The sequence below is a fragment of the Glycine soja genome, chromosome 9 (assembly GCF_004193775.1).
Source record: "Glycine soja cultivar W05 chromosome 9, ASM419377v2, whole genome shotgun sequence".
Classification (NCBI taxonomy): Eukaryota; Viridiplantae; Streptophyta; class Magnoliopsida; order Fabales; family Fabaceae; genus Glycine; species Glycine soja.
Genome location: NC_041010.1, coordinates 31,825,727 through 31,839,562, shown reverse-complemented (window position 1 = coordinate 31,839,562; position 13,836 = coordinate 31,825,727). Strand labels below are relative to the sequence as shown.

The following is a 13,836-nucleotide window of genomic DNA, read 5'->3' as shown; positions in this document are numbered from 1 at the left end:
TTTTTTAAGGCATAAAATATGTTTTTATTTTTAGTGAGTCTTTGAGATTAAATTAACCTAAACTTTTATTGTGGGGGAGGGGGGAATGATTATCTTAGACAAGTTTTATTTGAGATATATGGATTTTTATTCTTCTAAAAATTGTTTAAGTGAGGATAGGAAACATGAAAATTTTCAAAATATGCTGGTTTTTAACTTAAATAAGTTTAACACAACTTTTAAATTTAAAATTCAAATTCGATATATTTAGCTGCTATTTATTTTGTGAATGTGTAATTTATCCTTTATAAAAGTGAGTTCTTTCCCTTAAACAAGGTGAAGACAAAAAATTCTGACAAAAAGAATTACCTTTGTTGAAGGATACACGTGGATTAGAAAAAAAAATCCTATTATTTATTATGTATTGCAATTTGGGCTAATTCATATTTGGGCCTAACAGAAACGTGATGGGCAACTACTTAATGCATCCCTTTTTTGCCTGGTCCACCCCATTGGAAATAACAAAATACCTTGATGGACTTTTTTTACCCTTTATTAATTCTTGTCTATGGTTTCCAATGCCGCCACATCCATTCTTTGTTATGTTTGTTTTGCGCATCACCTACATTGACAGTAGAGAGCCATTAGACGTCTTGGCAACCTCCCTATTGAAGCCACCACTGTAAGTGGTTGTTTGGTTAGCTTGCAACCTTCTTCGTTTATGATGTTATGGATTAAGAAATCTATAATGCATACATTACAATTTGACTAATCCATAATTTATTGTTTTGTATTATGGATTGCTTAACTTGTTATGCAAAAAAAAAAATGCAATATGGATTGAACAATCCATAATACAAATACATTACAAATTGATCAATCTGTAACTATATCACGAAGGTGGCAGAGTGAAGTCGCACACAAATCTAGTGTGTAGGGGGATTACACACGCGATGGAAGGAGGTGTTGGTGGTTGCGTGTGCATATCTAGGCAATATGGAGGTGACTGTGGTGTGTGGTGTGTGGGTTATGGTGTTATGGTTGGGCAACGTGTGCAAATCGGGGGAAAGGAGGTGGCGATGCGACATGGAGGGAAGATGAGGTGAGTGGTGGTGGTCACATGTGATGAAGGTTCAGGGAGGAGGTGGTGGGAGAGAGGAAGCTAGGCTTTTGTTTGGAAGAAGGACAAAAAGGAAATATTAGAAAATTTGGGGTGTACCAAGCAAAATTGGAGTGCAATAAGTAGTTATCGTAATCTTTCATTACTTTTTGGGTTGCAAACTTTGCACTAATAACTGACCAAGTCAGACCAATACATAAGAGTGTAGGTAATTATTTAATGCATCTCATTTGCTTTGGTGCATTCTCAACTGTATTAGGGATTGTCCAATTTGTAATACTGTGGCTGACTAAAAACACTAAACTTAATGTTTGTAGCCTGGCAGGAAATTTTAATGCTTTCCAGGATATGTTGTAAAGTATAACTATTTGCACTTGCATCTTATTTTAAAACATTATACCTATCATTTTAAACTATAGTCAAAGTGATGTTGAGAAATATCTGTTAATTATGAACATTTGTTAATAGTATGAGAATTACTTAATTAAAGGCAACTCATACGAGTTTCTGGGAGGAAGTATATTTCACGATGCCAAGGTTGTAGGTTTGTTGTGTGCTGTTTGCACTCTTATTTTACTTTTTTTATACACACACACACGATAGTTTCTTTTGTTAGCTTCCTAACATGTACTTAAAGCGCACACACACACACACAAAATAGATCCCAATTAACATGTGCTTAAAGCAAATGATGTAATTTAGCTTGTGAGATATGTGATGTTATATATGCTATTGATTTCTTTGCTTTTTTTATCTTGTTAAAAACAGAATCCTTGAAATATATTGGTTGTACATGAACATGGCGTCTGATAATTCAATTCATTCAGGGTGTTTATTTTATGGATAATTTTTTTTAGTTATGAGAATATAACATGGGAATGTTATTTTCAGATATTATTAAAAAAATATGTTTGATTAACTATTTAATTAAATTGGTTGGGATGATTTTTAATATTTTTAGGAATGATCAAAACATATAATTGAGTTATTTTTTTCCCTAAGAATATATATTATTATTATTACTAAAATGCGCTTATTACAAAAACTCTTGTTACACCCTTCATTTTTTTTCATGTGTTTCATGATTAAGATAATTGAAAGAAGAGAAAAAATTGCCTATCAAAAGGGGGCATGGGAGGGAAAGGAAAAATTATGGTAAAATATAGAAATGAAATCGACAAGAGATCAAACTGCAGAAACATTAATTGGACAAGAACAAAATTTGTGGGAATCGAAAAAATTTAAGCACATGTTATGAAGAAACAATGAGAGAGTAATGAAATAAGATATATATGAATTTTTACTTATAAAGAGATATTCTTGTACCATAAGAATATTTTTTCTCCGTTTTCTGTGTCAGGGATTAAGTATTGATAGAACGTGAAATTATATTTTTTTCAGAAATAAAATATATCCATGATTAATTTTTTTATGGCCTAATAATACATATGAGATAATTTTTTTCAATCTTATAATTCTAAGAATAATAAAATAATCCGTAGAACAAACTTACACTTTTTAGCGTGTTTGGTAACATTGGGCAGATGTGATTTTCCATGTTTCATCAGAAGTTAATATAGCTTCTATATATGTTGGAAATGAAATTTGTCCCTTTCTGATGGTTTCCAAACACGTACTTTGTGACAGCTTTGATTTTGCAAGGGGTTTGACACCACCGTTGGAAGCACCAGTTAACGCAAAGCTGGTGGCAAAGTGAGACTCACTGAGCACGTACTTTTGTGGGAATTCAGATGCAAATTTTCCTTTATTCCTATGTTTTGTTTTTTCTGTTATTCTCTTACCTACATTCATGCACCTAGTTATTATCAGTTCTTGTTTAACGTTTTTTTTTTTTTTATGTAAATATATTCTCTTTACTGTATCCCAAATATATATAAAACTTTCTCTAAATAAATTATGAGTTTAATAGTATGACGGTAGTGTAAAATACTTTTATATTTTTGTTTAATTATAAATTATTTTTAATATATTTTTTAAAATAATTATCATAAAAAATTAATAAATTTATTATATATAATAAATTATAATTTGATGATGATGTAAAATTTTTACAGTGTTATATAATCATTTTTCTCCCAAATTATTCTTCCTCTCCCGGCACTAGATCAGAATACGCCCCACATGACCCATTCTAGATGGCTTCAATATTTCCAACTTCTATTAAGTTTCAATTAGCTCTGCTTAGCCATTAATTAAATTTGAAATCTAGGAGATCTTGATCAATATAAATTTATCCTTGCAAAACTATCATTTATAAGTTTTATGTGCTACTCAAGAGAATTCTGAGTCTAAGGTACTTAGCTCAACAAATTTCTAATCTAGCTCCCAAGCCTAACAAACAATTAACCACAAAGAACAAAATTTCAATTTAAAAATATTAATTTATTTTAAATATTAGAACTAATTACTTATAAGAAACAAGGATGTTACACCAGTCAAGAACAATCCATGCAAAATGTATCTCACATTTCAGGTTGGAAGGCTAGAAGCATTTCCAAGGGAGCTCGAAAACTCAACAATCTACTGATGATGCTGGTTTACCAGTTAATCGCCACACTCGCAATATCCCATGAGAGCAGTTATACACATTGATTCATTGTTAATATATACACACTTTTTTTTTAGTCCAAATATGTTAACAAGTTACATTATTAATAAATTTTAAATTAATATCTAAATATAATTTACTAACATACTCATACTTAAAAAAAATGTAAAAAGAAATGCGTACAAAGAGAGATGTATACACATCCCTAAGGAAGTAGAAATTATCACTTTCAACAGATCATACCTGCAAGTTCACCCAATATCATAAATGATCTCCAAAATAGCATCACCTTGGTAAATAAATTACTTATAAATGATGTCAAGTTTTTCCCTTTTTCTTTCACGTCTAGATATATTCACAAGTATAATTAACAGCGAGACTAACCCTTAATAGTTAGGCAGAACTCTGCTTCAAGTAATAATGCCAAGATCGATTTGAATCCCTAACATATATTACAAGTGAAATTCGTGGGGAATCATAGTCAATTATTTCAATTATAACAAACCACTTCGGATAAAATGACGCCTAGTTTGGTTACTTAACCAAGAATTTCTCCCTTGACAAGAAAAAGACCCTAGCTAGAACTGGACCCTGTGCATGTGCCCATATTAATCACTACAGTTGCCTTGAACTGTCACTCTATCTGTGAATTCTGTGTCCCATTATTGCTTACCTACTAGGTTTTACAAATGTATATGTATAAAATCATTGTCCGTAGCCTCCATATCTCAATATCAAGTATTGAAGGCATGCATGATGCACCAATTCAATATCGTTTGCCCCAATTGAAGAAACACATTTAATTCTTTCTCTCATATTTAAGTGATTTTATTTTACTTTTTATTTGCTAGAGAGACAGAAAAGAGAATAAGTGATTTGATCCTCTTTTTCTCATATTAATTTTCTTTAGCAATTCAATATGAATTGATATTTGTATATATACCTTATTGGCATGTTCCTGACAGCTGTTGTCACTTAGGTGTTGTTTGTTTCCAAAAAAAGTGAAAGGAAAAGAAAAAAAAGAGAAGGAAAGTGAGACGATTTTTGGATTATTTAATAAGAGGGAAAATGAAATATTTTTTTTCTGTATATGTGATTGAATAAAAAGTAGAAAGAAAGAAAAAATATGTATATAAAAATTACATAAATACTTTTAACAAAAAAAAATGTATAGAAATGAGAATAATTTAGTACTTTTATTAAAAAAAATGTTGTTTGTGCCTCTTTTCTCTCCAAAATGAGAGAGGATTGCAAAAGAAGTGGGAGCCATTCATTTTTTTTGGAATGCTTTCCTTATTTTCAATTAACCAAATGGGAAAACGAAGTTTTTTTCTTTCTACCGTTCCAAACTGACGTTAAAAAAATCATTTTTTTACAAGAGGAAATTAAAAGAATCCATTTGCTTCCCTTCAGTTATTTCCCTTTTAGCATTACAATTATCTTTTCTTTTTCAAATAACTACTTTTGTGTTATATAATAATAATAATAATAATAATAATAATAATAATAATAATAATAATAATATAATTTCTCTCTTTTTATAAATATATAACTTACACATTACTATAATTAAAACTCACAATAATTCCTTTCACTTGTCATGAACTACAATCATTGACCATACATATGGAACAGACATTAGTAGGTTCAAAATCAATCAAACGTAGAACCACAACATATATAAAATCCTAAAACAGCACAACTTTAAATTAAATTGCATCCATGAATCACATCAGAATTCATAATTGGGCATTGAAGTCGACCCCTTCAACAATCTGAGCAGTACTACTTTCCAAATTTGCTCAACGTACTTTTTCTAGCCATTTTTTTTATTGCACTTGCTCTAGCAATTTTATGCTTCCAAAAGAAAATCCTTGTCTTGCTCCAACTTCCCCATAGCCTCAGGCTCCAAGGTTAGTTCCACATCAATGCTCCTTCCTCCACTTTTCCCCGGATACAAATAAATCATCCCATCAAACTTGTTATTAGTCCCACTCCTCACATTCTCTGGCTTCCCCCATCCAAAATCAATGTCATAAACTTTAAACCTTGGGGAACTTCCCACAGCCACACAATTCACCCCAGCATCTTTGAATTCAAAAATTTTGGGTGCACTTTCCCACTCTTTGTTACGTTCCTCAATAGTCTTAGCATTGTGGGCTTCAATGGCTTTCTGCACCAATGAAGCCCCGAATTGTGGCGGATGGGCCGTTAAGAGCCCAACCGCTGTAACGGTAAAAATAGCCTGAATTAGGTTTCCGAAATAAGTCTCCGGCATTGGCGGGTCCACCCGCTTCCGGCAATCGGCAAAGACGGTGAACACGGTATAATCCTCCGGCTTCAAGTTACGTGCATGGCTTACATGGCGCCAAACGTGGGAGGAAAGAGCCTGAAATGTTGAGAATGGTTTTGAGCCGTCCGATGGAGGGTTCTCGTTGACCGTTGACTTGATCTTGTCGATGGCTGACTCAGAGAATTTGAAGATTTTTTCCCTAAGTGCTGGCGCGGGCTTTGCTTCACCGTTGGAAGTTGGTGGGCCGTTGGGCTCTGGTAGCGAAAGGTCCAGCTTCACGCGTGTGTTCCGGGCCTTGGTCCGGTCCAGGAAGGGTGGTGCTGACGTGGAAGGTGAACCGCTGCAGATCTCGGCCCATGAGGTCATGAACTGCCACGTGGCAGTCCCGTCCAAGACAGCATGGTTGAACGCTAGGCCCATTGCGAGCCCATCTTTGAGCTTCGTTAACTGTGAGAAAGAAATAGAAAGGCAATGAAAGTTAGAAGATGAAAAACAGAAAATAATAAAAGAGAGAGTGAATGTGATAGGTGATCAGTGGGGTGCACTATAATGGCATAACGTGGTGGTTAACAGTGCCGCCATCAATTTAACACACTCTATTTGTCTAATAAATTGACAACCTACGCATGGAGTATCGTTGTAATAAAATGGCCTTTAATTTTAGAAATTAGTAAAAGTTAGCAGCATATTTTCAACAGTTAAATTTCCTTATTTGCATTAAAATCTTGTTAAACTTCGTTGTGTGGACAACTTACACAGCTCTAAGTATTTTCTAAAACGTTGAAATTTTTTCTTCATAAAATTTAAAACTTTGGATTAGATTCTATAATTAAGTAGAATACATGAGTTATTATTAACATCTAACACAACACGTTATTTTCGATTTGTACTGAGTAAAAATAATTCTTACACCTATGTGCTGCTAATTGAATTTGTACGAATCTCTCACTTTTTTTTCCTTATTCAAAATCAAAGGTATTATGAAAGGAGGGGAATCGATCATCTACTAGGATGGATCTAGTGGGCAAGTTTGGGTAGATTATACGAAGTTTTAGACTCTGAAATTCAAACTTTATTTTCGTTATTGTAAAAACGAATGGACTCAATTGAGAGTCACACTCACACAAGCTGATGAGTGGGGACAGGACTAGAGGCAACTGACCTTTATCTTTAGAATTCAGAGTTGACGTATAGACTTTAAAAACATATTTCAGAAAAAAAATTAAATGAATCTTTGTCTTGTAACATAGTCTATCAATAGTATATTTATTAGGACAGCAATATAGAATGCATTATTTGCATAAACTTGATTTTCATTGTGGTGTTATTATTTTTCATCTGAGCCACACTCAAATGATCATTTGTTCATTTTGAGTTAAATCTTAATTTATAATTACAAAGATTTTATACCATCACCAAACCATGTATTGATATGTTATCAAGGAGAGTAATTTTTCAAAAGAAAAACTAATATTATAATCAAACTCATTTAATAATCACCTATTAAATGATGCCATATGTATTATTAGTGGACCAAAATTTAACCCTCAATAATTAAGTATTATTAGTGGACCAAAATTTAACCCTCAATAATTAAATAGTTATTTTTGTCATTGACAAAATGAGACACGGACACTGGTAGTGGTGATTTGATGTTTTACCTATATTCTTTTGCTAAAAGCTAAAAGTGATCTCTTAATTTATGGTTCATTTATGAATTTACAACTTACTAACCTCTTATAGATATCATTCATAGGGTGGTGGGCTCAGTTTCCTCTGGATCTAAAAGGGTATATGAGAAAGACAACCAATCACCCAATGTCTTGCATCTAAATTAAAAATTCTAGTATAGCTAGCTAGATGGTTTGATCTAAATAGAAGGTGCAAAAGAGAAGGGAAAAAGAGGTGTTTTGATGACATCAACTCAAATGTTCCATTTACATAATCTTCTCCCTTGCTTGACTATTTAGGTGAAAATAAACCCCCCAAAAAAGTGTCAAAACTAAGCATAGCTACTAGTTTTTGGAAGTTATGGAAAGTGCCTTATGAGCCATCCAAAACCTCTTTTTAAATTAGATCTGCTACAAACTAGTCCAACTTTCCCTATATTCATTGTTTTATCCAGCCCCCATGTTATGAACATAGTTATCATTATGCAGTTTCATTAATTTAATTTACACAAGAAAACTTGAAGTTGAATGTTATGTTGACCCTTTAGACCATGATGACTTCCAATATTCAAAAGGCTAATCTAATCAAGAGCATGAAAACTAATTAGATCAACATGCTTTGAAATTTGAACAAACTAATTAAATTATATTTACCTGAACAGCCAGCAAGGGCCTATGCATGCCTTCCAAATTCAAGATACCACTATAAGGTATCAGCTCCTTCAAATTAGTGTTACTAATTTCAGCCACAGTTAGATCATCCACACCAATTTCATCATCAGCTACAACAGCTTCAACAACCTCCACACCAAGCATGTCATCATCATACTCCACTCTGAACACCCCCTCTTCATCTTTCCCTAACTTGCCAGCAAGTTGGTGGAACTCCTTCAGCACCACTCCAAGTCCAACTTTGAGTTTTTGGACCATGCCCTCGAAATCTTCACCCTTGTAAAACAAGAGCTTCTGGTTGTAGTAAAAGGCCAAGTAGGGAAGATCAAAAGTGACCAATTGGTACTCTTTTCTTCCAATTTTCTCCTCTGATTGAACATGGCTCTTGTTAGTGACTTTCAGGTTGAGAGACTCTTCCTTCTTCACCACCTCACCTGCCATTTTTTTTGTAAGAAAAATATAATTTGTTGGAAGAAATTATGAACTGAATGTTGGTTTGATGTGTGTGTTCGTGAGTTTACAGGATTGTTATAGAGCAGTGTTGTTGGGAAGCATTTATGGAATTCATGAGAGCGGTTGTGACCAATTAATAACGCTTACTGGGTTAGCAGTTTGGTAGGATGTAATTATAGATGCAGAAATGCTTGGTAGTAACATCAGAAAACTCATGCATCAAGTGCCATACTTAATTAAAGCTATATTTGGTTACCAAGGGGATAGATTTTGTTCTATTTAATATACATCAAGTGCCATATATACTTAAAGAAACCAAAAATAAAAATTTTAATTAGAAAGTAAACATATAATTATATCATAAATATAAAAATGAGACCAACATCATGTTTGAATGTTGGTTTGATTTGAATGGGACTCGTATCTCTTAAATAAAATCCCAAATTCGAGTATTATAGATAGAAAAATAATTAGGAAATGAAATCTCACTAATATAATTCGTTATTAACAAAATCAGTAATAAATATTTTATGCCATAACAAAAGATATAAAGTCGTTAAGTACTTATTTTTTATAAATAATTGAAAGAACTTAAGAGAATATCTCTAATATTCTTTAATGTTTTTGCTTATTGAAAACATTAAAGAGCAAACAGGGATCCAGGAATGTATTAAACGGAGATTGGATTTTTTTTTACATAATTTTTAAATATTTAAATTCTAATAAATAATATTTTTAAAAAATATTTATCATTAATTTTATGGATAAAGTTAGAAATATGATCCACTACTAGAAAAAATTTAAACAAATATCAACTAAAAATATAATTTTCATATATATTTTCCTTTATTACTATTTTTGAATTTTAATTTTTTTTCCTCATATATACAAATGGTACTAGGAAGGGGGTGGATAAATTTGTCCTTCTTCAAGATTATATATTTAATATTCCTTAATCTGTATTGGTTAAATTTATGAAATTTTAATTGGTATTTTTCATTTTAAATTATATTTATATTTTTCAAATTATATATATATATATATATATATATATATATATATATATATATATATTACCTCGAAAGAATTTAAATTTAAATTTATTTTTCAAGGAAATGCATACAACATAAAAAAAGTTAATGACAAAATTATTACAATAAAATAGTTTTATTTGATTAAAATATCATTAGTAAAAGAGTTCAACTGACATCGCAATTGAAGATATCAATTTATCTCAAAATGAGTGGATATTGTGGGAGGAGAATTAGTTGAGAGACAAATAAGAAATACTAAATATCTCATGATTTGATAAAAAAAAAGAGTTGAGATATAGTCATAAATTAAGTATTTAGTTTTTTTTTTTGGATAAGCTAAAATAAATATTTAGTTAAGATTGATACTAATAAAGAAAGACATTGTTTTAAAAAATAATTAATTTTTTTAATTTTTAAAATGATAATAGTGTTTAAAATAATTCAATTTTTTTAAAATTTCATATAATTTGAAATTGAGAGAATATTGTATTCGATTTATGTTATTTTCCTTAATCACATATATGTATCATATATCAATAGAATATATGTTATTTTCCTTAATCACATATATGTATCATATATCAATAGAATATATTAGTATTTTTATATGATTAGAGGTGGTGAAATTGATTAAAGTTAGAAGTTGGATGTGGATAAAAGCTAAACTTGAAAAACCATCAATCTCTTATTATGATCTTCAGCCAAATTTTGAAATGTCTATTCTCGTATTTTAAAAATAGGGTTGCATCTTGATGTAAAGGGTAAGGGTATTCCTTATACTCCCTGGTAGTGCTTGGTGTTCGAGGCCAAAGCAAACCTCCTAGAACGCAGAGAGAGAGAGAGAAAGAGAATCTAGATTTAGGAAGAAGATGGATGCTTATTATTCTGCTACCATTCACTAAGATGGTGGGTACATTTTATAACCACTAAATGGCAGTTACAACAAGCCTAACGGTCTAACCGCAAGCACCTACTACATGATTATTCCTTCTTGAATATTCTCGCGCTAGCAACCAAACTACATGTACATCAGCTCCTTAGGTAGTCACGTAATCCTTTAGGTGCATATGTGTGATGCTTTGCCTCTTGGGCCTTGCTGTATGCACCCCTTCTCTCCTATTCATATCATTCTCGCGACCTTCAAACAATACCTTGTCCTCAAGGTGGTGTATTGCTTGGAAGGCTGTCCATTCTTCCCAAGAAGTTTCGTCCGGATGAAGGCCTTTCCACTGAACTAACACGAGATGCTTGGGTCCTGACTCTGAAGGGATAGTTTTATGAGCTAAAATAGCTAATGGCATGGAGACAAGTTGATTGTCCACTGCCAACTGAGGAAGCTCTGCCACTGCGTCTGCAGGGGCCGTACCCCAAAATGGTTTTAAATTTGAACAATGGAACACTGGTGGATTCTTAAGTGTTTCGGTAATGCCAGCTTATAAGCCACGGGTCCCATCTTCTCGGTGATTCGAAATGGTCCATAGAAACATCGTGCGAGTTTCGAATGAACTGCACCCAAAGCTGTGGTCTGACGATATGGCCGTAGTCGAACTAAAACCCGTCACCTATTTGAAATCCGTGATCCCTGCGATGCCTGTCTACAATGGCCTTCATCCGTGTTTGGGCCTTGAGTAACTTTTGACGAAGCAAGGTGAATATGACCTCTCGTTGATTGAGTAGATCATCCACAGCGTCCACCGTGGCTGTGCCCGTCACGTATTGAGGAAAGGTTGGTGGTTTACGACCAAACGTGACTTCAAATGGTGTCATTCCCGTGGACGAGTGAATTGAAGTGTTATAGGACCACTCGGCCCATAACAAAAAATGACCCCAGGAATGCGGTTTACAATGAACGAAGGCTCTTAAGTACTATTTAATGATCCTATTTGCCACCTCCGTTTGATCATCTGTTTGAGGATGGTACGCGGAGCTCATTCTGAGTTTAGTGCCACTCAGACGAAACAAAGCTTTCCAAAATTTGCTCATGAATAGCAGATCTCGATCAGAGATAATACTCCAAGGCATGCCATGGAGTTTTCCAATGAGTTCCATGAAAATATGAGCAACGGTTTGTGCCGTATGACAAGAAGGAAGCATACCAAGGTGTAGTCCCTTAGAAAAATGATCATCAATTACAAGAATACAGGTGTTGCCGCGATACGCCGGAAGTCCCACGATAAAATCCATGGAGAGATCCTCCCATGGCTGCGCCGACATTGGTAGTGGGCATAATAAACCTTGGGGTTTTGCAGGTTCGTACTTCACTAATTGACAATCCACGCATTATGCCACAAACTTGCGAATGTCGTTACTCATCGTCTGCCATGTGAAGTTTTCCACTATTCGATTCAAGGTTTTTCGAAAACCCATATGACCCTCTGTTGGTGTTTGATGGAATTCTGTGAGTAGAGCCTTGATGAAGGTGCAATCTGAAGGTAGCCAGATGCACCCTTGATGCAAAAAAAATTGGGTGTTAACACGTGCTCCGGATAATCTTCTGGGTTTGCTTGAATTTTCTCTCTTAAAGTGATGAAATCATTATGCAACTGCAACTCCTTATAGAGATCTTCAAGAAACACAAAATGTGGCATGGAGAGGATGAAGTATGAAGCATTGGGTAACTCCGAACACCGCGACAACGTGTCCCCAATCACATTCGTTTTTCCTGTTCTATATTGGATAAAGTAATCGAATCGTAACAATCGTGCCAAATAACGGTGCTGCTCCAGAGTTTGAATGGCCTGGCTCATCAGCTCCTTCAAGCTTCTATGATCAATCAAGATTATAAAGTGGTGCCCTAAAAGATACTGCCTCCATTTTTTAACAGCAATGGTGATTGTAGCGAGTTCACGAACATAAGTTGAAGAAGAAAGTAACTTGGGGCAAAACTGCTTGCTAAAAAAAGCTATCGGGTGTCTTCCTTGGGACAGCACCGCACCTATACCCGAACCTGAGGCATCTGTCTCCACCACGAAAGGTTTCGTGAAGTCAGGCAATGCTAAGACTGGAGAATGTGTCATAGCATGCTTCAATTTGTTGAAGGCAACATCAGCTTCCACGGTCCAGTGGAACTCTTCCTTGGTCAACAGACTTGTAAGTGGTGTTGCCAACGTTGCGTAGCTCCTTATAAATCTTCGATAAAAGCCAGCAAGGCCGAGGAACCCACAGAGGGCCCGTACCATGCGAGGTTGTGGCCATTGTTGAATGGCTTGCACCTTGTCTGATAATGGCTGAACCCCTTCGTCGGAGACAACATGACCCAGGTATTCGATCTTTTTTTGAGCAAAGGAGCATTTAGAAAATTTGAGTGTGAACTCACCTTTCTTTAAAACTTGGAACGCGATCTCTAGGTGTCTCAGGTGATCATTGAAGGAGTGACTGTAAATCAAGATGTCATTGAAGAAGACGATGATGTATCTGCGCAGATGCGGCTGAAACAAGCGATTCATCATTGCTTGAAATGACGAAGGTGCGTTGCAAAGTCCGAACGACATTACGCGAAACTCATAGTGGTCGTGGTGCGTGCGGAAGGCGGTTTTGCTTATATCAGATTCTTTCATTAAGATCTGGTGATACCCCTGCATTAAATCGAGCATGGAGAACCAGGTTGTGCCTCCCAGTTCATCTAATAACTCATCCACCATAGGGATAGGGAAGCGGTCACGCACTGTGATAGCATTCAATGCCCTATAGTCCATGCAAAATCTCCACGTCCCGTCGTGCTTCTTCACCAACAAAACAGGTGATGAAAAAGGGCTGGAACTGTGTTGTATGTGACCAGTGTGAAACATCGAGGCCACTTGTCTTTCAATTTCTTGTTTATGAAAGTATGGGTATCGGTAGGGTCTTACGTTTACTGGTGCTGCATTAGGAATAAGATTGATGGAGTGGTTTGTTGCTCGAGATGGAGGAAGGTTTGCTAATGGTTGGAAGAGGGAAGAGTATTTGGTGAGTAAGGTATGGATTGCGGGTATGGTGTGTGTTAAGGGCAAGGGTTCAGGTGTAAGTGAATCAAGATGAATGTGGAAGAAGGTACTAGTGTTACCTGT

The 13,836-nt window shown here is 34.5% G+C and overlaps 1 protein-coding gene across 1 annotated transcript; it reads right to left on the bottom strand.

Annotated features, from left to right (window-relative positions):
- Nucleotides 1–5,203: 5,203 nt before the first annotated feature.
- Nucleotides 5,204–8,935, bottom strand: LOC114368047 (BAHD acyltransferase DCR-like). The gene is made up of 2 exons (XM_028325386.1): nt 8,286–8,935; nt 5,204–6,408 (listed from the first exon to the last, which is right to left on the bottom strand). Exons 1-2 carry the CDS (start codon nt 8,742–8,744, stop codon nt 5,521–5,523), a joined length of 1,347 nt encoding a protein of 448 aa, XP_028181187.1. The 5' UTR covers nt 8,745–8,935; the 3' UTR covers nt 5,204–5,520.
- Between the last annotated feature and the right edge of the window lie 4,901 nt (nt 8,936–13,836).

What these genes read in the sequence shown, in the direction of transcription:
- LOC114368047 (XM_028325386.1), bottom strand. Translation starts at nt 8,744, where the DNA reads ATGGCAGGTGAGGTGGTGAAGAAGGAAGAGTCTCTCAACCTGAAAGTC. An exon ending in GGCCCTTGCTGGCTGTTCAG is followed by an intron (nt 6,409 to 8,285) that starts GTAAATATAATT and finishes TCTTTCTCACAG; the next exon opens with TTAACGAAGCTCAAAGATGG.